General features: G+C 38.1%; 1 protein-coding gene across 1 annotated transcript; it reads right to left on the bottom strand.

Annotated features, from left to right (window-relative positions):
* Positions 1-19,448: 19,448 nt before the first annotated feature.
* On the bottom strand, positions 19,449-24,924 carry LOC104213494 (cell division cycle protein 48 homolog). Its single transcript, XM_009763017.2, has 9 exons — positions 24,793-24,924; positions 24,516-24,681; positions 22,977-23,205; positions 21,611-22,377; positions 21,312-21,533; positions 21,155-21,226; positions 20,750-21,031; positions 20,282-20,641; positions 19,449-19,942 (listed from the first exon to the last, which is right to left on the bottom strand). Exons 1-9 carry the CDS (start codon positions 24,819-24,821, stop codon positions 19,649-19,651), a joined length of 2,421 nt encoding a protein of 806 aa, XP_009761319.1. The 5' UTR covers positions 24,822-24,924; the 3' UTR covers positions 19,449-19,648.
* Positions 24,925-25,321: the final 397 nt, after the last annotated feature.

The raw sequence follows: 25,321 nt of genomic DNA on the forward strand, positions 1-25,321 counted from the left end.
ATATGTAATGTTAGCACTACTATTGGATTTTGTGAGGCTCCCATGCTGGACTTGAAAGTCTCACTCATGCACATGAGAGATTGTGGTTGGCAGGAAAACTGTTTGTAAAGCTCGCATCAATGGAACAAATCGTTTTTAAGACTGTTATTCTGCCTCATATACGAGTCCTCATACCTTTAATATAAAAGTGTTTCTTCTACATTGACACTGACAAATTCTCACTAATAATTATGAATACCTCTAAATAATAACGTTATGGTCGTAGATCAGACAAAAAGCATTTCTTGTTCAAGGACAGAAGTAAGATGATGAGTAGGATTTTAAAACTGTTATTCTGCCTAATAACTTTTTTAACGAAAATTCTCAAATTCCTTGACGTTTCTTGCTTTTAACACAAAGGAAAGTCCATGAATTTTCTTTGCGTTCTTTCAAAGAATTGAACCCCAAGTATGGGCCAAAACCTAGCAAGTGGAAACTTTTGTTTGGCAGAATTATTGGCGGAAGTGACGAACCTTAAAGCATCCAGAATATTCCCAGATTCTGGCGAAGACCAAAGACGACTATAATGTATAGATCTCTCCATTAGCTTCCAAATCCCGTTGATTTAATTTATAGACTTTTGAGTTTTCTAGCATAAGGCAAAATTCATGGTGAGACTTTTGGGCTTTCTGATCAAGGCAACGGTTGCTTCTTAATTTCTTTAAATCATGTGATTAAATTGCATGTTAAATATTCTGTTACATTAGCCATTAAAGGTGGAATTATTTGAGGTATTAATGATGGGGACGTTTGGTTTTCTAAACTGAAAAAAGAGATAGGATAAAGAAGGGAGGGAGGTGTAACTAAGACTATGTAATTAAGATGTGATGTTTTGAAATTTTAATCTATAGCACATAAATATAGAAAAATAGGAAAAATGTCAAAAAATTAAGAAAAAAGATAAATATGATTCATGGACAAAGAGACATGCCACATCACCTTCTTCATTCCCAACTTTATATTTATATATAGATTTAGATAGTAAATATAAAAGTAATTTTAAATTTTGACCAATGTTGACCTAATAAACGACCAACTTTGGTCGGTTATTTTCCAGAAATTAAAGTATAGCGACCAAAGTTGGTCGGTAAATGCGTCACGACCCATATTTTCCACCCTCGGAAGTCGTGATGGCGCCAACTAGTGAAAGCTAGGCAAGCCAACCATTTGAATTATCTATCTTTTTCTCATTTTAGTCCTTTTACAATTAATAACCAACATTTGATAAATAGCGGAAAATCTAATAAGTGAAAGACTGAAATGTAATAATTTAAGAAAGATGTCACTACCAATTCATACAATAACTACCCAAGATTTGTGTCACAATTCCACAGACTGTCTAGGAATACTACAAATAAAAGTCTGAAAGATTTATTTCAATATTGTCTCTGAAATATGTAAAAGAAACAGACTTAAAGGATAGGAGAAGACGCCAAGGCCTATGGACGTCTGCAAGACTACCTCGGAATATCCGACTGGACTGAAGGAAGCCACCCAAAACTACGGTTTGAAAGTTGCTGCTCCGGGATCTACACACAGTGCAGAATATAGTATCAGTACAACCGACCTCATGTGCTGGTAAGTGCCTAGCCTAACCCCGGCGAAGTAGTGACGAGACTAAGACCAGACTACCAAATAAACCTGGACAGTTATATCATACACAACAAAAAATAAAAGCAGAAGTGTACAGTTAAGGATGGAAGGGGGAACATGTTGCGGGGGAAACATCAATAATAACAGAAGAGCAGCAGGTAATTATAAGGAACACCATAACTCAACTATCAACGAGAATCAGAAATCAAACAAGTTCACGGCATCACCCTTCATGCTTTTACTCTCGTCCTCACCATAAGAAGCAATATAATCTGCACGGCATCACCGTTCGTACCTTTACTCTCTTCCTCGCCATGAAAATCAACATAATCGGCACGGAATGGTACATCATGCGGTATGGCATCACCCTTCGTGCTTTTACATTCTTCCTCACAAAAATCATATACGGCATCACCCTTCGTGCTTTAACACTCTCTCACCAAAACAATACACGGCATCACCATTCGTGCTTTAACACTCTTCCTCACCCAAACAACAATCACAAGCAATAAGGGCAAGGAATTAAGTAAAATCATAACAAAATTCCGGCAATGGAACAATAGTTCAACTATCAAATCCTAGCAAGAGAACAATATCAAAACATCAACATTCCTGCGAGGAAGATAGCATTAAAAGCAATAGCATCCCGGCAAGGGAGACAATATAATAATTTCCTTCTCTTTTTCACTTTTTTTTCCTTCACAACTTGAGCCAATGCTCTATAAGGTTCAATTGTCAATTATACTTCCACAATTCATTATACAACTTGAGCCAACGCTCATCAATGTTCAATTATCGCTATTACTTCCAAAAACTTTACTTAATAATAGAAATCATTACAAAAGGCATGAACAATACAAACGGAGTCATAAAACTCATAATATAAGACTCACAGGCATACTTGACACCAACGTATAGATACTCGTCACCATGCCTATATGTCGTACTCAAGAAATAACACGTAGAAAATAGGACACAACTCCTAATCCCTCAAGCTAAGGTTAGACCAAACACTTACCTCAAACTTCCACGACCAACTCAAGCCTTAAACACCGGTTTTCCTTTAGAATTCGCCTCCAAATTACTTATATCTAGTCCAAATTAATTGAACAATATCAATAAATGCTAAAGAATTCATACACAACGCTTAATTATAGGTTTTCTATCATTTTTTCCAAAAAGTCAAAAATCGATCCCGGGCCCGCTTGGTCGAAACTCGAGGTTCAGATCAAAACCCGATCACCCATTCACCCACGAGCCCAAATATGCAATTAGTTTCGAAATTTGACCCCAAAACGAGGTCTAAATCCCAATTGATCAAAAAGCCCTAACTCTACCCAAATCCCTAGTTTTCTACCATTAAAACCCTAGGATTTTAGATAAACGTTAATGAAAAACATTAGAGAGTTGAAAGAAATCAGTTAATGGACACTTACTTACGATTTGGGAAGAAAATCTCTTGAAAAATCGCCCTACTTCTATTTTTGTGAAAATTTGAAAGAGAAAACACTGAAGTTTTATTTTAAAAGACTTCAGTGCCCGACTCTCGCACCTGCGCAAGCGCACGTGCAAAAAATTGACCGCTTATGCGGAAATGATTAGGCCCGCTGGGGCCGCACCTGCGATAGGAGATCCGCTCCTGCGGAATTGCTTCTGCAGAAGCTTGTCCGCATCTACGAGAGAGCTGGACCGTACCTGCGACCCTATATGCGCACCTGCAAGCTCGCACCTACGGTGCTTGAATCGTAGGTGCGGTTACACCAGAACTGATCCAACAACAGTGCTTTTCCTAAGTCTAAACACCCCTGAACCTACCCGAAACTCACCTGAGCCCTCGGGGCTCCAAACCAAACATGCATACTAACTCAAAAACATCATATGAACTTATTCGTGCGATCAAATCACCAAACTAACACCTTTAACAACGAATTTAACATCAAAATCAAAGAAAAATCTCAAGAACACTTAAATTCCAAATTTCACAATCGAGGGTCTGATTCACGTCATTTGACCTCCGTTTCTTACCAAATTTTACAGGTTTGGCTTAAATCACATATAAGATTTGTACCGGGCTCCGGAACCAAAATATGGTCCTGATACCATCAGTTTCCAAATATTTTTCATTTCCAAAAACTCATATTTATTTCAGAAAATAATTTTCTTTAAAAATTTATTTCTCGGGCTTAGGACCTCGGATTTCGATTACGGGCATACGCCCAAGTCCCATATTTTCCTATGGACCCTCCGAGACCGTCAAATCATGTGTTCGGGTCCGTTTACCCAAAATGTTGACCGAAGTCAACATAAATTCATTTTAAAGGCAAAATTTCTCATTTTTCACAGATTTTCACATAATGGCTTTTCGGCTACGTGCCCGGACTACGCATGCAAATCAAGGTGAGATAGAAAGAGGTTTTTAAGGCCTCAAAACACAGAATTTATTTCTAAAACAAGTGATGACCTTTTGGGTCATTAGATTCTCCACCTCTAATACAACCGTTCGTCCTCGAACGGACATAAGAAGGAAGTACCTGAGTCGGGGAAAAGATGGAAATAACAGCTCCACATATCAGACTCGGACTCCTAGGTTGATGCCTCAGCAGGCTGACCTCTCCACTGAACACGAATAGAAGGGAAACTCTTCGATCTCAACTGACGAACCTGCCGATCTAGAATAGCTACTGGCTCCTCCTCATAGGATTAGTCCTTGTCCAACTGGACAGTGCTGAAATCTAACACATGAGATGGATCACTGTGATACTTCGAAAGCATGGACACATGAAACACTGGATGCACGGCTGATAAGCTCAACGGAAATGCAAGTCTGTAAGCCACCCCTCCCACTCGATCAAGAATCTCAAATGGGCCAATGAACCTAGGGTTAAGATTGCCCCTCTTCCCAAATCTTATCACACCCTTCATAGGCGACACTCGAAGCAATATACGTTCACCGACCATGAATGCCAAATCACGAACCTTGCGATTAGCATAAAACTTTTGCCTGGACTGAGCTGTATGAAGCCTATCTTGAATAATCTTGACCTTGTCCAAGTCATCCTGTACTAGATCCGTACCAACAACCGAGCCTCTCCCAGATCAAACCATCCAACCGACAACCGATACCGCCTACCATACAAAACCTCATAAGGAGCCATCTAGATACTTGACTGGTAACTGTTGTTGTAGGCAAACTCTGCTAAAGGCAAAAACTGATCCCACGAGCCTACAAAGTCAATGACACAAGCTCAGAGCATATCCTCCAAAATCTGAATAGTACACTCGGACTGCCCGTCTGTCTGAGGATGAAATGTTGTGCTCAACGAAACCTGTGTGCCCAACTCTCACCAATCTGCCCTCTAGAAATGTGAAGTAAACTGCGTACCTCGGTCCAAAATGATAGACACGGGCACACCATGAAGATGGACAATCTCCCGGATATAGATCTCACCTAACCTCTCGGAAGAATAAGAGACTGTCACAAAAATGAAATGCGCTGACTTGGTCAGTCTATCAACAATAACCCACACTGCGTCAAACTTCCTCTGAGTCTGTGGGAGTCCAACAACGAAATCCATAGTGATTCACTCCCACTTCCACTCGGGAAGCTCAATCCTCTGAAATAAACCACCAGGCCTCTGATGCTCGTACTTTACCTGTTGACAATTCAAACACTAAGACACATATGCAACGATATCCTTCTTCATCCTCCTCCACCAATAATGCTGCCGCAAATCCTGATACATCTTAGTGGTGCTCGGATGAATAGAGTACCGAGAACTATGGGCCTTCTCTAAAATCAACTCTCAAAGCCTATCCACATTAGGCACACAAACTCGACGCTACAGCCTTAAAACACCATCATCTCCTAATGTAACCTACTTGGCACCTCCGTGCTGCACCATGTCCCTAAGGACACACAAATGAGGATCATTATACTGTTGATCTCGGATACGCTCCAATAAAGAGGAACGAGCGACTGTGCAGGCTAGCACACGGCTGGGCTTAGAAACATCCAACCTCATGAACTGATTGGCCAAGGCTTGAACATCCAAAGCAAGCGGTCTCTCACCGACCGGAATATACGCTAAACTGCCCATACTAGCTGACTTTCTACTCAAAGCATCGGCCACCACATTGGCCTTTCCCGGATGATATAAGATGGTGATATTATAATCCTTTAATAGCTCCAACCACCTTCTCTGCTCAAATTTAGCTCCTTCTGCTTGAACAAGTATTGCAGACTCTTGTGATCCGTGAACACCTCACATGCCAAGCCATACAGATAATGCCTCCAAATCTTCAACGCGTGAACAATGGTTGCCAAATCCAAATTATGAACCGGATAGTTCTTCTTATGAATCTTCAACTAACGCGAAGCATATGTAATAACCTTGCCATCCTACATCAACACCGCACCAAGTCTAATACGAGATGCATCACAATAAACTGTATATGGCCCTGAACCTGTGGGCAAAACCAACACTAGCGCCGTAGTCAAAGCTGTCTTGAGCTTCTGAAAGATCGCCTCACACTCGTCCGACCACATGAACTGGGCACACTTCTGGGTAAACCTGGTAAACAAGGCTACGATAAATAAAAACCCCTCCACAAAGCGACGATAATAGCCTGCCAAACCCAAAAAGCTCCAAATCTCTGTAGCTGACGCTGGTCTAGGCTAGTTCTTGACTGCCTCTATCTTCTTCGGATCAACCTGAATACCCTCTGCTGATACAACATGACCCAAGAATGCAACTGAACTCAACTAGAACTCACACTTCGAAAACTTGGCATACAACTGACTATCTCTCAAAGTCCGAAGAACCACTCTAAGATGATGCTCGTGCTCCTCCCGGTTGCGGGAATAGATCAAAATATCATCAATGAATACTATCACGAACAAATACAAGTAAGGCCTAAACACTCGGTTCATCAAATCCATAAAAGCTTCTGGGGCATTTGTCAACCTAAATGACATCACCAAGAACTTATAATGACCGTACCGAGTGCGGAAAGCTGTCTTAGGAACATCGGATGCCCTAATCCTCAATTGATGGTAGCTAGATCTCAAAGTCAATCTTTGAAAATACCTTGGCACCCTGCAGTTGATCAAACAAATCATCAATCATCGGCAACGGATACTTATTCTTGATTGTAACCTTGTTTAACTGTCGGTAATCTATACACATTCTCATCAATCTGTCCTTCTTCTTAACAAACAACACCGGCACGCCCCAAGGTGAGACACTAGTTCTAATGAAGCCTTTTTCAAGCAAGTCTTGCAACTTCTCCTTCAACTCTTTCAACTCAGGCGGGGCCATACGATACGGCGGAATAGAAATGGTTTGAGTGCCTGGATCCAAATCAATGCAGAAGTCAATATACCTGTCGGGTGGCATATCCGGAAGGTCTGAAGGAAATACCTCAGGAAACTCACGAACAACAGGCACAAAATCAATAAAAGGAACCTCAACGCTGGAATCACAAACATACGCCAAATAGGCCAAACACCTATTCTCGACCATACGTCGAGCCTTCATATATGAGATAACACTACGGGTAGAATGACCAGGAGTCCCTCTACACTCTAAATGAGGTAAACCCGGCAAGGCTAAAGTCACAGTCTTGGCATGACAGTCCAAGATAGCGTGATAAGGTGATAACCAGTCCATACCCAATATGACATCAAAATCAACCATATCCAAAAGTAACAAATCTACACGAGTCTCAAGACCCCCAATTACGACTATACATAAACAATGGACACAATCTACCATAATAGGATTACCCACCAGTGTAGACACATAAATAGGGGCACTCAAAGAATCACTAGGCATGACCAAATACGGTGCAAAATAAGATGATACATAAGAGTATGTAGATTTCGGATCAAATAAAACTGAAGCATCTCTGCTACAAACCAGAACAGTACCTGTGATAACTGCATCAGAAGCCTCAACCTCAGTCCTGGCTAGAAGAGCATAACATCGGGGTTGGGCCCTACCACCTTGAACTACATCTCTAGGATGGCCTACTGTTGGCTGGCCTCTACCTCTAGTGGCCTGACCTCTACCTCTACTGCCTCTAACTCCACCTCTAGCTAGCTGAGCGGGCTGTGGAACACTCGGTGCTTGAACCATGGCACGGGAACCCTGATGCTGAGAGTTACTCGATGCTCAAGGACAAAACCTAGCAATGTGACACATATCATCAAAAGTATAACAAGCCCTTGGCTGTTGAGACTGCTGACCCTGACGACCTGAATGACCACCCTAAAAACTCTGGAGCGGCGGTGCACTGAGAGGAGCTGGTGGTGCACTGTAGGACTGCTGATCAGAATACTGCATATGAGAACCACGGCCACCTGAAGCGCCATGAGAAACCTGAAGTGCTGACTAGAAACGCCTAGGAGGATGGCCTCTACTATACGAATCTCTGCCTCCAGACGAGGCACCACTAAATCTGCCTGAATGAGGAGGCCTCTTGTCAGACCCCTGACCACCCCCCTGCGATAGAACCATCTCAACTCTCCTGGCCACATTGGCCGCCTCCTGAAAAGAAATCTCACTCCCCATCTCCTTAGCCATCTGAAGTCGAATAGGCTGAATGAGTCCCTCAATGAACCTCCTCACCCTCTCTCTCTCTCTCGGTGGGAAGTATGATTAGAGCATGACGGGCCAAGTCGATGAATGTGGTCTCGTATTGGTTGACAGTCATAGAACCCTGATGGAGACGCTCAAACTGCCTCCGATAGATCTCTCTCTAAGTGATAGGGAGAAACTTCTCCAGAAATAGCTAAGTAAACTGCTCCCAAGTCAAAGCTGGTGATCCGGCTGGTCTGGCCAAATAATAATCTCTCCACCAAGTCTTGGCGGATCCACACAAGTGGAAAGTAGCAAAGTCGACCTCGTTAGTCTCCACTATCTCCATGTTCCTGAGAACCTCATGACAACTATCTAGATAATCCTGAGGATCCTCAAAAGATGCACCGCTGAAAGTAGTAGTAAAGAGCTTGGTAAACCTGTCCAATCTCCACAAAGCATCGACAGACATAGCTGCTCCATCACCAGTCTGAGCTACCACACCCGACTAAATTGCTCCAACTGGCTGAGCTGCTGGAGTCTGAAACTAGGGAGCTATCTGCTCTGGAGTGCGAGTAGCAGGAGTCTGGGCTCCTCCTCCAACCTAAGAGACGGTTGTGCTACAGGAAGCAAGCCTGCCCAGGTGACACTCTCCATAAGGCCCACTAGACGGACCAGAGCATCCTGGAGTACTGAGGTAGTAATAAACCCCTCTGGGACCTGAGATGGGCCCACCGGAACTACCTGGGTCGGAACCTCATCATCAAAGTCAACTTGAGGCTTCGCCGCTGGTGCTGCTGCTCTAGGCTGAGCTCTGCCCATACCTCGGCCTCGCCCTCTACCCTTTGGGGGAGCTGCTACTGGGGGCTCAGGCTGCTGATCAGTGGATGAGGAAGCGCGTGTTCTTGCCATCTGCGAAAGAACAGAGTAGAAATTCAATTAGCATTGAGAAACAAAACTACACGACACGAAAGAATAGATGTGAAATTTTTCCTAACCATGTAGCCTCTGGGGATAAATACAGACATCTCCGTACTGATCCCTCAGACTCTACTAAGCTTGTCCGTGAATTGTGAGACCTATGTAACCTAGAGCTCTGATACCAACTTGTCACGACCCGTATTTTCCACCCTCGAGAGTCGTGATGGCGCCTACTAATAAAAGCTAGGCAAGCCAACAATTTGAATTATCTATCTTTTACTCATTTTAGTCATTTTACAATTAATAACCAACAATTGATAAATAGCGGAAAATCTAATAAGCGGAAGACTGAAATATAATAATTTAAGAAAGATGCCACTACCAATTCATACAATAACTACCCAAGATTGGTGTCACAATTCCACAGACTGTCTAGGAATACTACAAATAAAAGTCTGAAAGATTTATTTCAATATTGTCTCGGAAATATGTAAAAGAAACAAACTAAAAGGATAGGAGAAGACGCCAAGGCCTACGGATGCCTGCAAGACTACCTCGGAATCTCCGACTAGACTGAAGGCAGCCACCCAAAACTACGGTCTAAAAGTTGCTGCTCGGGGATCTACACACAGTGCAGAATGTAGTATCAGCAGAACCGACCCCATGTGCTGGTAAGTGCCTAGCCTAACCCCGGCGAAGTAGTGACGAGGCTAAAACCAGACTACCAAATAAACCTGGGCAGTTATATCATACACAACGAAAAATAAAAGCAGAAGTGTACAGTTAAGGATGGAAGGGGGAACATGTTGCGAGGAAAAGATCAATAATAACAGAAGAACAGTAGGTAATTATAAGGAACACCATAACTCAACTATCAACGAGAATCAGAAATCAAACAAGTGCACGGCATCACCCTTCGTGCTTTTACTCTCGTCATCACCATAAGAAGCAATATAATCTGCACGACATCACCGTTCGTACTTTTACTCTCTTCCTCACCATGAAAATCAATATAATCGGCACGGAATGGTACATCGTGCGGTATGGCATCACCCTTCGTGCTTTTACACTCTTCCTCACAAAAATCATATACGGCATCACCCTTCGTGCTTTAACACTCTCTCACCAAAACAATACACGGCATTACCCTTCGTGCTTTAACACTCTTCCTCACCCAAACAACAATCACAAGCAATAAGGGCAAGGAATTAAGTAAAATCATAACAAAATTCTGGCAATGGAACAATAGTTCAACTATCAAATCCCAGCAAAGGAACAATATCAAAACATCAACATTCCCGCAAGGGAGATAGAATTAAAAGCAACAACATCCCGGCAAGGGAGACAATATAATATTTTCTTCTCTTTTTCACTTTTTTTTCCTTCACAAGTTGAGCCAATGCTCTATAAGGTTCAATTGTCAATTATACTTCCACAATTCATTATACAACTGGAGCCAACGCTCCTTAATGTTCAGTTATCGCTCTTACTTCCACAAACTTTACTCAATAATAGAAATCATTACAAAAGGCATGAACAATACAAACAGAGTCATAAAAATCATAATATAAGACTCACGGGCATGCTTGACACCAACGTATAGATACTCGTCATCATGCCTATACGTCGTACTCAACAAATAACACGTAGAAAATAGGACACAACGCCTAATCCCTTAAGCTAAGGTTAGACCAAACACTTATCTCAAACTTCCACGGCCAACTCAAGCCTCAAACACCGCTTTTCCTTTAGAATTCGCCTCCAAATTAGTTATATCTAGTCCAAATTAATTGAACAACATCAATAAATGCTAAAGAATTCATACTCATTGCTTAATTATAGGTTTTCTATCACGTTTTCTAAAAAGTCAAAAATCGACCTCGGGCCCGCTTGATCTAAACTCGAGGTTCGGACCAACACCTGATCACCCATCTATCCACGAGCCCAAATATGCAATTAGTTTCGAAATTCAACCCTAAAACGAGGTCTAAATTCCAATTGATCAAAAAGCTCTAACTCTACCCAAATCCCCAATTTTCTACCAGTAAAACCCTAGGATTTTAGATAAAAGTTGATGACAAATATTAGAGAATTGAAAGAAATCAGTTAAGGGACACTTAGTTATGATTTGGGAAGAAAATATCTTGATAAAATCGCCCTAGGCCTTCTATTTTTGTGAAAATTTGAAAGAGAAAACGCTGAAATTTTATTTTAAAAGACTTCATTGCCCGACTCTCGCACCTGCGGTGCTTGGGTCGCACCTGCGCAAGCGCACGCGCGGAAAATTGATCGCTTTTGCGGAAATGATTAGGCGCGCTGGGGCCGCACCTGCGAGAGGAGATCCGCTCTTGCGGAATCGCTTCTGCGGAAGTTTGTTCGCATCTGCGAGAGGACTGGACCGCACCTGCGACCCTTTATGCACACCTGCGAGCTCGCACCTGCAGTGCTTGACTCGCAGGTGCGGTTACACCAGAACTGATGTAACAGCAGTGTTTTTCCTAAGTCTAAACACCCCGGAACCTATCCGAAACTCATCCGAGCCCTCGGGGCTCCAAACCAAACATGCATACTAACTCAAAAATATCATATGAACTTATTCATGCAATCAAATCGCCAAACTAATACCTTTAACAACGAATTTAACATCAAAATCAAAGAAAAATCTCAAGAACACTTAAGTTCCAAATTTCACAACCGAGGGTCCGATACACGTCATTTGACCTCCGTTTCTTACCAAATTTTACAGGTTCGGCTTAAATCACATATAAGACCTGTACCGAGCTCCGGAACCAAAATACGGGCCCGATACTATCAGTTTCCAAACATTTTTCATTTTCAAAAACTCATATTTATTTTAGAAAATAATTTTCTTTAAAAATTCATTTCTCGGGCTTGGGACTTCGGATTTCGATTCCGAGCATACGCCCAAATCCCATATTTTCCTACGGACCCTCGGGACCGTCAAATCACAGGTCCGGGTTCGTTTACCCAAATTGTTGACCGAAGTCAACATAAATTCATTTTTAAAGGCAAAATTCCTCATTTTCACAGATTTTCACATTATGGCTTTCCGGCTACGCTCCCGAACTGTGCATGCAAATCGAGGTGAGACGGAAAGAGTTTTTTAAGGTCTCGGAATACAAAATTTATTTCTAAAACAAGTTATGACCTTCCCCAATATTAACCGACCAACTTTGGTCGGTAATTTCAAATAAGATTTTTTTATATTTTATAAAATATTTTAAATAATAATATAACTATTAAAAAAAATTTACTATGTCCCACATTACCGACCAAAGTTGGTCGGTAATGTGAAATTTTCTTTGACTAAACAAGTCTGACCAGCTCGGTCAACTTGTTGACCACTTTACCGACCAACTTTGGTCGGTAATTTATTTAAAATAAAAATAAAATATTTTTCTTTTCTTTGCCGATCAACTTTGATCGCTTTTTTGAACCGTCCAATTTTGATCGCTAAATGTTGGTCGCTAATTTCCGAATTTCTAGTAGTGCCTGCTCACAATTAACAAAGCGATTCGTGGTTATACCAAAGTTATTATTAGATCAATACAATAACTTTGGTTTAGAAAAGCATAAACTATATGATTCGACGGGATCTGTATAATCATCAATAGCTAATGTAGGTTTGTACATAGATGGAAACTGAATGACAGAGCATATCGTGGAGTATGGAATGGCTTAACATGCATAAGAGGCAAAGTGGCAGATGGGTTAGTGTGGTAGGGCAAACATTGCACCCTTTAGACATGATAGATGTTTATGTCAAAGTCCAGACTGTGTCTGTTCTTTCCTTGCACATAAACCCTATAATGCTGCATCATTCTGATTTGATGTGTTTCTAACTATAATATCTTTACAGGTTCTTCCGTTCATGTTGGGCGAAGCTAGAGTAACTTATGGGTTCGGTCAAATTCAGTAGGTCCGGTGCACTAAGTTCCCGCTATGCACGGGATTCGGGGAAGGGCCGTACCACAACGGTCTACTGTATGCAGCCTTATCCTGCATTTTTGCAAGAGGCTGTTTCGATGGCTCAAACCCGTAACCTGCTGGTCACATGGCAGCAACTTTACCAATTAAGTCAAGGCTCACCTTCAAAAATATAATCTTTACCAGTATATACAATAACTTAAAAATATAATCTTGAACTCGTAAATTTTAAATCCGGGCTCTATCTCTGCCTTCACGTGTGGTTGCAACCATGACGCAGGGTCTGCGAGCTAACAACTTACTATGACCAACATGTGTTAGAACATTAGAAACTTAGAGAGATCGAAGAACAAACAAGCTGGTCAAATGATTCACAATCTTTTGTGATATGCAAAGCGAGGAGAACTGGAGAAGAATTCACGATTTAGAGAAAGTACTTTAGAATAAGTGATCTTGTTAATTATGTGTACATATTTTCCTCTTTCCATTTCAATTTTTTGTACATTATTTAAGTAGACACGAAACTTAAAAAAGAAAAGAAGTTTTTTAAAAAAATTTATCATAAACCTACCATAACATTTATATATGGAGTTAAATATAACACTTGAGAAATTTTTTCATATTTATTAGATTTGAACCCATAAATTTAAAGATTGAGTTCAACGTTAAGAATATAACAGTTGAATCCATCAAGTTCAAATTCTGGATCTGAGTTGGCGGTTTAAGTTAAATTGTTTTAAATATAGAAAACTCTCGTTCTTTCTTAAATGAACTAAAAATGAAATGTTGCCACATAAACTGGAATGGAGGAAGTAATTTTGTTTGTGCGTGCATATAATCATAGGCGGATTCATGATTTGAACTTGATGGATTGACTTTTAATGTTTTTAGCACTAAACTCATTGTATCTTTAAATTTATGGGTTCGACTTTAATAAATATGAAAAACTTTCCCCATTATTATGCACCGTTTCAAAAATATAACCCGTTATCCAAAAGGCTAAATCTACCACTACGTACTGACAGGGCCATGCTAATCTTTGATCTGCTTTACGGTCGTAAGTGTATTGAATTACTGCATTTGGATCGTGTCAAGACCAAGTGTAACGTGGCTGGCACTAGCTATTTACAGCATAGGTTTTTTCATTTCTTGATTAGATTTGACACCATTATGATCAAAGTGGAAGAAGATCCCATGAGAGAAAGTCAGACAAATTAATAGGTCAATATATGAACAGGGAAGGGTAAGAATTTCATTGAACTAGGACACAATAATTTCTAGCAATTCATGTGATGTTGCCTGCTATATATAAGTTATTTCACATGCATGGCGGAGTTAGAGACTGAGATGCGGATTTGACCGAAATTAGTAATTTTGGTCCAAACTTTATATTTGTCTTAAGAAATTTATTTAATATATTTAAATTCCTTTTATTAATGTAAAACTCAGTAACTAAAAGGGCTAAAATCCTGAACCCAGAAACTTCCGATTCTGGCTCCGCCTATGTTCACATGCATGTTTTTGCCTTAGTTTTAAGGAACATGACTCGTGTTCATCCGACATTATATGTTATTGTTATTGTATTCATTATTTTTCTTCTAGGTATGCAATTATGATTTAGGATTAATTTGTCTCATATTTAGAACGACATTATTAATGTGGATAAATTTATCATTTAACACCTATCATATCTATAGAATTAACCTAATATATTCGTCCACCTAAACGTTTAAACTAAAAATAATTGCTTGATGTATAATATATATGTAATTCATGTATAATAGATGCATAATCGTGTATAATCAGTATATGATATAGGGAGAATGACACAGTTACCCACAAAATCAAAACTATTTACCCTTGTCTACTCATTTGTTTTTCTACCCATCAAACTAATTACATTTCCTACCCATAGTAGTTTCTGTGGGGAATTTTTTCTATATTCTCCAATTCTTTTTTATTTTTATGCTTCTTTTTTTTCTCCTTTTCTTTTTTTCTCGTTTTCTTCTTATTTTTTTTCTTTCTTCCTTTTCTAATTTCATTTAACTTCTTTTCTTATATTCTTTTTCTCTTCATAATCTAATTTCATTTACTGTTTTCACTATTTTTTATTATTCTTTTTTTTAATACTATTACTAAAGAAAAATTAAATTGTGTACCAATTAAAATACAACCAAATAATGTTAACTAACATATAATACCAGTAATATATAGCTATACCAGCACGGTATACAATTGTACGCAAAGAGTTAAAAAAAATTCTTGTTTTGAGTTTCAAAATAACCACAAACTCAACAAACCCAATTTATGAGTTTCAAAGCTTCAAGGGCGTCCAATGACATATTAATATTTTGTAGAAGTTAGAAATCTTGGAATTCAAGTCATAGAATAAATCAAAACGAAAAAAGATTTGCATTTTCAATTTGTCCCTCACGCTGGGTAAAAGTTTAAAGCAAATTAAAAGGGAAAAGGCAAGTGAATTTATGGGTAATAAGTATACTATTATGGTATATTGTATCCTATTACAACATACTGTTATAGTATATTACATATTATTACAGTATACTGTAATAATATATTGTATACTATAAGTATAACTATATACTCTTATAATATATTGTATACTGTTAGGTAATTGTGTTCTTCTTCGATTATTACAATATACCTTTGCAGTATATTGTAAGCTATAATAGTATACTGTTGTAGTATAGCTATATACTCCTACAGCATATTGTATACCGTAGTGGTATACTATTGCATAGTTGTGTTCTTCGATTTTCAGCTGAAAATTTTGATCTCAATCACCTCAAATCAACTCCAAATATTATCAAATTTCAGTATAAACTTCCAGAAGGTACTATAAGCAATATTTAACAGTGCGCACTTTGAATCAAACAAGAAATCTTCAAAATAAAAATTTTAAATTCAAGAGCTTCAAGCCCAACAATGGTGAATATTCAAATACACATAAAAATTTAGATCCGGAAAGCTTACTTGAAGGTACTATAATTAATATTTTATAGCACCCACATCGAATCAAACAATAAATCTTCAAAATAAAATTTTAAATACAGGAGCTACAGGCTCATCAATGGTGGATCTTCATACACACACAAAAATCAGAGTTGGGAAACTTAATATATAACTGCAACAACACATGGGTTCAGAAAATACAAATAAATACATAAAAAAATACTAATATAGAAAGAGGATTTTGGAGTGAAACTCATGTGTCAAATCAGTAACTGCTGTATGAAATATGATTTCTCATGGTTTGGCTATGGGATTTTTGAAATGAAAGAAATGGCTGGGTGAAATAGCGTTAACTGAGGCATTAAATTAGGGGAATAAGCTAATGCATAGGCCGGATAAATAGTTTGGACCGCATGGGTAGGAGAAGTAAATAATTTGGACCTGGACATTAAAGGGCATTTGCATCTATACCCGCTTTTTGGGTCACGTTTTAACTTGTATCCGCTTTGCAAAAAAAATTGCAAACGTACCCACTTTTTCGCATAACTTCAGCATACGGGGCTGAAGTAGCAAAGGCAATCACGCAAAACTTCAGCATTTTAGTAGACGGATCTGAAGTAGCAAGTGTGCTGAACCAAGTGTGCTGAAGCTTTTGTTTGTAATTGTTGAACTTAAGCATAGTAGCTGAAGTTTTGTTCTTTATTTGCTGAAGTTTTTGTTTGTAATTGCTGAACTTAAGCAAAGTAGCTGAAGTTTTGCTCTCTAGTTGCTGAAGTTTTTGTTTGTAATTGCACTAAATAAGGTGAAGTTTTTTTGTCCTGGATTCATTACTTTTGTCATTAAGCTTTTTCAAAAACTTCAGCAAAAGATGCTGAAGTTATTTAGTTCATTTATAAAAACTTCAGCATTAAATAAGCTGAAGTTTTTTTGTCCTGGATAAGCTTTTTCAAAAACTTCAGCAGAAGATGTTGAAGTTATTTAGTTCATTTTGTAAAAAGTTCAGCACTAAAAGCTGAATTTTTTTTGTCCTGGATTCAGTAGTTTTGTCATAAAAAAAATTCAAAAACTTCAGCAGAAGATGCTGAAGTTATTTAGTTCATTTGTAAAAACTTATGCACTATATAAGCTGAAGTTTTTGAAAAAGCTTTCTAACATACTAGATAAATAATCATATTGCCAACATTATCTAAATCATAAATTTTGGAAACAATAAACATGAAAAGAATATAATTATTATTGTCTACTAAGTTACGTACGTGAAAATATTTACAAATTATTGTCTACTAACTTACGTAATTATTTATAATTTATTTTTAAATAATCTGATAAACATATTTATGGCAATCATCCCAAGAAAGAAGAAGAAGAAGAAGAAGAAGAAGAAGAAGAAGAAGAAGAAGAAGAAGAAGAAGAAGAAGAAGAAGAAGAAGAAGAAGAAGAAGGGGGCTGAAATTGTTTAAAAAATGGGTATAAATTAAAACTATTTTGAAAAATGAAGTTGTTTAAATAATGGGTATAAATTAAAATATTTTTAAAAAAATGGGTATAGGTTAAACCCCGTATAATTTTTACGTAAATAGTTTGGAATTAATGAATAGAAAGTGAGATTTTCCCTATGATATATGCATATCGGCTAGTTAAAAATCTCAACTTTTGGTCCACCTTTGATTGATTTGTAGGACTAGCGTAAAGATGGGCTTCTAGTTGTGCCTCTCTATCTCATGTTTAATTCGAAAGTTCTTCTTCAATCAGGTTTCTTGTTCTTAGAAGTGAAGTTGTCACACCATAAAAAAAAAGTTTTAATTATTATGTAACTCAGACTAAGTAGTAAACTGAAGAAGAGAGAAGGAAAGAAGGAGTAAAACTTAGGACTCGTTACGAGGGATATAATGGATAATTAATTTCGGAATTAAATTTATTACACGTTCGATGGGTAAAATCACGGTATAACTAACTCCGAGATTAGTTAATTATCCCAGAATTATAGTATTATTTTGATCCTTACGGAAGGGTGTGATAAAAATTCCGGGAGGATAATTAATCCTGGGATATCTTACTTTCCAACTAAACGACCTTTTAGCTCCGATTTGGACATAAGTCTTGGTTACTTTTTTCATAAATTTTTTAAAATTATTTGTTCATAGAATTTGACAAGTTTTTGAAATAAAAATTGAAGATAAATTTTTAAGTTCTAAATACTGGTTTGGACCAGTTTTTGCGTGAAATTTTTTCTTCCACTCATAAAATTTCAATTTTTTTCCAAGTAAAATGCATGTTCAAACACAACTTCAACTTCCAAAAATTATTTTTTAACATACTTTCAAAAAATTCATTTTTTAAGTTTCAACCAAATTTATATTTAAACGCTAGCTTAAACTGATCATTTGAGTTTGATATTGATATGTAACATTTGTTGGGAGAAGTATCATATCGTTGTTCCTCCAATGATCTATAAAATAAAAAGAAAGAAAGGAGGAAGTACGAGTTGCTTCTAAAAGAATGGCCTAGCTAGAGTCCCCTCTTATGAATATACATTCTGAATACATGAAATGCTTTTTCCCAAGCTAAGGTAAATCTCTCTGAGTAGTCGTGCAATTTAATGGTTACTTACTAGCAGAGCTGGTCAATGGTGGTCACTTTAATGTTGGACTAAAACGGCCCAAAGATACTCTTAAGTCTTAATATGATGCGATATTGTCTGCTTTTGCCAAGTCCGATCAGTACGATTTTTCCCAAAAACTTCACATCATTAAGAGTATTCAACTCCTTATAAATAGCTTCTTTTTCTTTCCTACTTTCCATGGGAGACTTTGTTCACATACATCCAACATTCAACATCCTTTATTGGAAGAGTATTCTGTGTGTATACAAAAGCGGAGCCAAAAGTTTGACGTGTTTAAGTTCAGAATTATACCCTTTTGAGTTATTGGATACTAGATTGATAAATTGTACATATTAAATTAATTCCTTAAGATAAAATACATGGTTTAGATCAAAACTAATGGGTTCTGCCGAATCTCTAATCAAAAACTCTACCTCCGTCTTTGTATATATAGATCAAATATTATATTTTAAACATATATATTAAATCTTAAATATTCTTGAACAGCTTCACTACAAGACTCTTGCTATTCCTTGTGTAACATTTATGTGAGCGATACAAAAGAACTACTAAAGGAATTGAGCTAGAATGTCCGACCTTATGGCCTATGTATATATGCAAAAAATCAAAGGAGAGTCAACATATATAATATTTATTACATTTTAAAAGAATTACCTACCTACCAGTGTATTTTCACGAACTCATGAATAGTTGGATGCATCTAGCAGGTATTATCGATCATAGTGAGCTTCACTCAATCAAAGGAAATTCACCTTTCAAAGGAGCAAAATATATTGCTGCAAATTTTCCTTTTCTAAATCTGTGAAATATCCAAAATAATATTACAAACTCTGAGCAATGAATGGAAATATTCAATCTGCGCCAAAGTTTCTTCAGTTGAATAATTAGCTCGGCCATTATACAGAGTTGTAAAACAATAAATAAGATATGAAAATAAGGTATTTTGACATCAAAAGTAACAAACTTTGATGATCTAACTATAGAGGTCATCTTCGTCCGCACCACCAGCAGAAGTTGCAAACGGATCAGCAGTTCCGGTGGCTCCGGTGCTCGCTTCTGGGAACCGGAACTCAGTGCCAAAACCTCTGGACTGCTGCAACGTCTGAGCAAACGCCTGGTACTTGCGGATATCAGCATCGCTGACGCTCCTCCTGGCATACTTCATCGATTCCTCAAAGTGAGCAGGCTTGATCTCAGGTACCTCATCGTCAACATCTTCCTCCATTGCTTCTGGATTATCCCTTCTCCTTCTCTCCCTCTCAATATCCTGCAAACACACAACACGACATTAGTTTTCTACTCCTGCTTTAGCAACTCCCTCCATCCCAATTTATGTAGTGTTATTTGACTCGGCACGGAATTTAAGAAAGAAAGGATGACTTCTGAAACTTATGGTCTAAAACAAGTCATAGATATCTGTGCGGCTATAAATCATCTGATTAAGGGTAAAGTAGGACGTTTAAAGTTAAATTGTTTCTAAATAAGTATGACATTCTTTTTGGGACAGACTACAAAGAAAAGCATGCCATATAAATTGGGACAGAGGATGTCATACCTATTGCCACAAGAATAATCAATTGACAAGAAATGGAAATGGAAAACTTACTTTCTCAATGTTCTCTCGGATAGCATATTTGCATGCACGTTGGCAAATCTCTGTAATGTCAGCTCCACTAAATCCTTGCGTATATTTTGCAAGAGCTCTTAGATCTATATCCTTAGAGAGAGGTGACTTCCGTAGGCATGCCTTGAAAATTTGATGGCGAGAATCCTCGTCAGGGAGAGGAATGTAAATCAATTGGTCAAGACGACCGGGCCGCAGAAGTGCAGGATCAATAATGTCGGGTCTGTTGGTGGCACCGATGATGAAAACAGTCTTCTTGGCATTCATACCATCCATTTCAGTGAGGAGTTGATTCAAAACTCTATCAGCAGCTCCTCCGGCATCTCCACTGCTACTTCCTCTCTGCAAAAGCCAAGTCATATTTAGCAACAAAAGCAAATAATCTACAAAGAAGACAGTGAATCTAGTGTAGTAATGGTTTAATGGAAACGTTTGAACAATGAACAGCACCTGAGTAGCGATTGAGTCCAACTCATCAAAAAACAGGACACAAGGAGCAGACTGTCGAGCCTTGTCAAATATTTCTCTAACATTGGCTTCACTCTCTCCAAACCACATGGTAAGTAATTCTGGACCCTTAACACTAATGAAGTTGGCCTGGCATTCATTTGCAATAGCCTTTGCTAGCAAAGTTTTCCCACATCCAGGTGGCCCATAGAAGAGAACACCCTTTGAGGGAGACATACCAAACTTCTCGAACTTCTCCGGATGTTCCACTGGATATTGAACAGTCTACAAAACAAATTGAATTGAGATTTAATGATGTGAAGCGAATTAACAGAACTAGTAAATCAATAAGGTAAATAGATCAACCCTAATATGCATTATTATATGTTTTGTTATTCATAGAATTACCTCTTGGAGCTCACGCTTGACATTTTCAAGACCTCCAATATCCTCCCACGACACATTAGGAACTTCAACAACCTGTTCAACCAGACATACATGATTAGGAATCGAACAGAAGATGTGTACCAGCAGAATCAGAGCATGTAAAGAAATCCAGACTTACAGTTTCACGCAAAGCAGATGGATTGCTTGTCCCAAGGGCAGTTGAGAAGTGCTCATTAGTCACAGCCATGGAGTTCAATATCTCCGCATCAATGGTTTCATCTTCCAAATCAATCACGTCCATCTTCTCTCTGATACATTGAAGTGCAGCCTCAGTACACAAAGCTGCCAAATCAGCACCAACATAGCCATGTGTGTCTTTGCCAATTCTTTCCAAATCAACCTGCAAACAAAGATCAAATATTACCTAATTGCTCTTTTAAAAGTCAGAATACTAAAAGTTTGAAGATATGAAATTACATCTTCAGCGAGCTTCATGTTCTTTGTATGGATACGGAGCACCTCAAGACGCCCAACTTCATCTGGGACACCAATGTCTATTTCCCTGTCAAATCTGCCAAACCTTCTTAGTGCAGGATCAATGCTATTAGGGCGATTAGTAGCACCCATGACAATTACATGGGCACGTGATTTGAGACCATCCATGAGAGTCAAGAGCTGAGAAACAATCCTCCTCTCAACCTCTCCATTTGTCTTCTCACGTTTAGGAGCTATCGAATCAATTTCATCAATAAAGATAATTGAAGGGGCATTCTTCTCAGCTTCCTCAAATGCTTTCCTGAGATTGCTTTCACTTTCTCCAGCCAGTTTGGACATGATCTCTGGCCCATTAATACAGAAGAAGAATGCACCAGTCTCATTTGCAACTGCCCGAGCTATCAACGTCTTTCCTGATCCAGGAGGTCCATACAGAAGAATTCCTTTGGGAGGTTTCACTCCAATGGATTTGAAGAGTTGTGGATGCCTCAATGGAAGCTCAACAAGCTCGCGGATCTGAGCCATTTGTTTGCGCACGCCACCAACATCATCATAACCAACCTCATCCAGCCGATTCTCATCTTCTCTACTCACAGGTTCACCCTCACAAAATATCTCAGTATCTGGGGCGACGACACAGTATTCAGGAGGATCAGTTTCAATAACCTTGAACTCTACACTTCGCATTCCTCCTCTTACAAGAAATAGATCACCCTTCCTCACTGGTCGATATGCTTCGAGGAAATAGGCTGCAGACAAATAACACAAGGGAGACGAGAAGGATCAGCATTTGCATAAACAATTAGGTTATCATCTCTTGGCCAAGAAGTGTGACTGAGGCTATCCAAAGTTCTCATTTAATTACAGAAAACAATAGCCTGTTTAAAGTCTAAAAACCATTATTTTAAAAATGACTAGGAATTTCATTTATTTATTTATTGATAGGTAAACAATGACTAGGAATCAGAGACTTGTTCAAAAAATATTATAATGGCTAAAGATGCATGACAAAAGCTTAGTTTCTGTTTTCAACTTTCCAGTTCTAATACAAAAGCTTTCATCAGATGAAACCCCACATGGCGAGAGAAAACCTTGAGAACTTGCTTGATGCAAATTAGACATAACACAAATCACAGCAGATTCTAAGTTAGAAGTTCAAACCTAGCAAACTTATAAGAATAAAGTTCTCAAGGCAGGATACTGGCACAAAGAGTTTGCAGACATGGTGCTCATCAGAAGAATACCATCGGCTAACTAAAACGTAAACTCTAACAGACAAACAATACATAATGCCGTGTATCCGAAGATATTAATAAGCAAATAGATAGTACAAATTTGAAACACTTACGTTTCAAGTAAGCATCAAAAAGATTCCCAGTAACTCCTTCAATGGTGTCATCAATGGGAAGAATGTGCACACGTTTCCCGTACTTGACATCAGGACATTGATGCACAGAGACAACATCACCAAGCCGAACCCTAAGGTTATTTCTGACAACCTTGTTCATTCTAATCTTTGGCTCATCACAGGTGTCATCAGCAAGGGCAATGCAGATTGTATCTTTTCTTTTCTTTCCCTATACAACAAGATACAAAGTTAAGAACTGAAAATCTTACAAATAAAACATCATCAACATTATCAGACTTCTTATATCACCATATTACAAAGAAGCTACAGAACACACCAATTTCTCAAGCTTGCGGCAGCAATTCCCAGAAAAGGTATAATCTTTAGAACTAACTATACCAACTCATCATTTACAAACAAAAAACGGAATGAAATAAAAAGGCCAATAAAGTAGATCAACAAAGGGCACCAAACACTTAACAACATTTTTCATGGTTTCTTTATGCACTACAATATCTGCGAGTGAGAAAAATAGACACAGAACAACACAAAGCTGTAGTCTTTAAGAAGAAAGAACTGGCCTTTTCATCTTATATCACAAAACATATAGTCCGTGAGCTTATTTCACTAGCAAAATTGATTTCCAGCAAACAAGGAGCAAGGGCACGAAACATATCCTATGTAGCTAAAATATCTAAAATACTCCAGTAACCATATATCATGTAAACCTGTCCCTTTGCTTTCTGCATCCTTAATCTTATAAAACTCCATACCTATGCACAAGAAGGGATAAAAGCACCATCCCTTAGTAGAAAAATTGAAGACCATTCAGAAACCAAAGAACCCCCAGTTCAAATTTCCAAGCAAATTTCCCAACCTGATTCAGAATTCTCAATTTATCCAAATTCTCCTAAACACTAGCCACAAACCCATGACAACCCTTGTTCCATAGGTGAGATTTTTACCCCTATAAGCTACCAAACTTACAAACTCCACCTACCAAAATAGAGGGAAATTCAAGAAACTTGAACAAATTATAGGTAAAAACCTGACCTTTATCAAGATTGTATCCCCTAACCTGATTTAGAATTCTCAATTTATCCATATTCTCCTAAACATTAGCCACAAACTCATTACAACCCTTGTCCCATTAGGTGAGATTTTACCCCTATGACGACAACTACAACAACAACAACAATAAACTCAGTGTAATCCCATATTCTAAATTTATCCATATTCTCCTAAACATTAGCCACAACCTCATTACTAGCCTTGTCCCATTAGGTGAGATTTTACCCCTATGACAACACCAACAACAATAAGAACAACAACAACAAAAACAAAAAATGCAACGTAATCCCAGAGGTGGGGTCTGGGGAAGGTAGTGTGTACGCATAACTTACCCCTGCCTTTAAGAAGGCCAAGAGGCTATTTCCGGTAGACACTCTGGCTAAGGAATTTTACCCCTATGAGCTACCAAAATTACAAATTGCACCCACCAAAATACAGTAAATACAAAATCATGGATAAAAATCTAACCTTTATCAAGATTGTGTCACCACGGAAAAGCTGAAGTTTTTCCATAGTCTCAGGGTGAAGAGAGACAACAGAGTTATCATCATTGACTGCCTCATCAACAACAAGGCGATTTGGTGATTTCTTCCTTTCAAGAATTGCTGTACTATAATCCCTTTTAGTCCCTTTCCTATAAACATCACACAAAAAAAAAAACAAATCAAAAACTTTAGAAACCAAGAATCCAAATACAAGTACACCAACAAAACTCTATACAAAGATTTGATAATGGGGTACTTACGAATCAGAGGATTCAGCTTTGTTACTCATGATTTTTGAGTCCTGAGAGTTTTCAGAGGTTTTCTTTTTGTTTGGCTAATGTTTTTTCTTTTTTAAGAGATCTGCTAATTGCGAGGGGTTATATATATAGGAATATAGAATAAAACAATCCGTTTCTTGTTAGGAAAGAAATGCTTTTTTGCTTTTTTTTACTACTTTTTCTCTCTTTTTTATGTTTCCTTTTCTTTTTCCTTTACCAATTATAATTGATGTTGATTTATTTTTGGAATTATTTTCCTTGTTTTGATTTTATGTTAGAATTATTTTAATACGTTCTGAGGGAATAACCGACCAATTATATTATGCCATGTCAACATTTTGCTATCTTGGCATTCCCTTATTTGTTCACCAAACTAGTCACTCTAATAATTTAGTCTAAAAAAGAAATAGAAACGGAAAAGGATCATATTTATCCCTGTACTCTTTAAAAATTGTTATATTTGTCTTTCGTTATACTTTTTTGATATATTTATCCTTACCATTATACTTTA

This window comes from Nicotiana sylvestris, chromosome 7, assembly GCF_000393655.2.
Source record: "Nicotiana sylvestris chromosome 7, ASM39365v2, whole genome shotgun sequence".
In the NCBI taxonomy this organism is placed as follows: Eukaryota; Viridiplantae; Streptophyta; class Magnoliopsida; order Solanales; family Solanaceae; genus Nicotiana; species Nicotiana sylvestris.

Bases quoted from the DNA above. Each gene is read 5' to 3' on its own strand.
- LOC104213494 (XM_009763017.2), bottom strand. From the start codon at position 24,821: ATGAGTAACAAAGCTGAATCCTCTGATTC. The intron at 20,642-20,749 runs GTGCTGTTCATT...TGGCTTTTGCAG, and splicing joins TGGACTCAATCGCTACTCAG to AGAGGAAGTAGCAGTGGAGA. The intron at 19,943-20,281 runs GTAAGTTTTCCA...GTGTGTTTGCAG, and splicing joins TCCGAGAGAACATTGAGAAA to GATATTGAGAGGGAGAGAAG.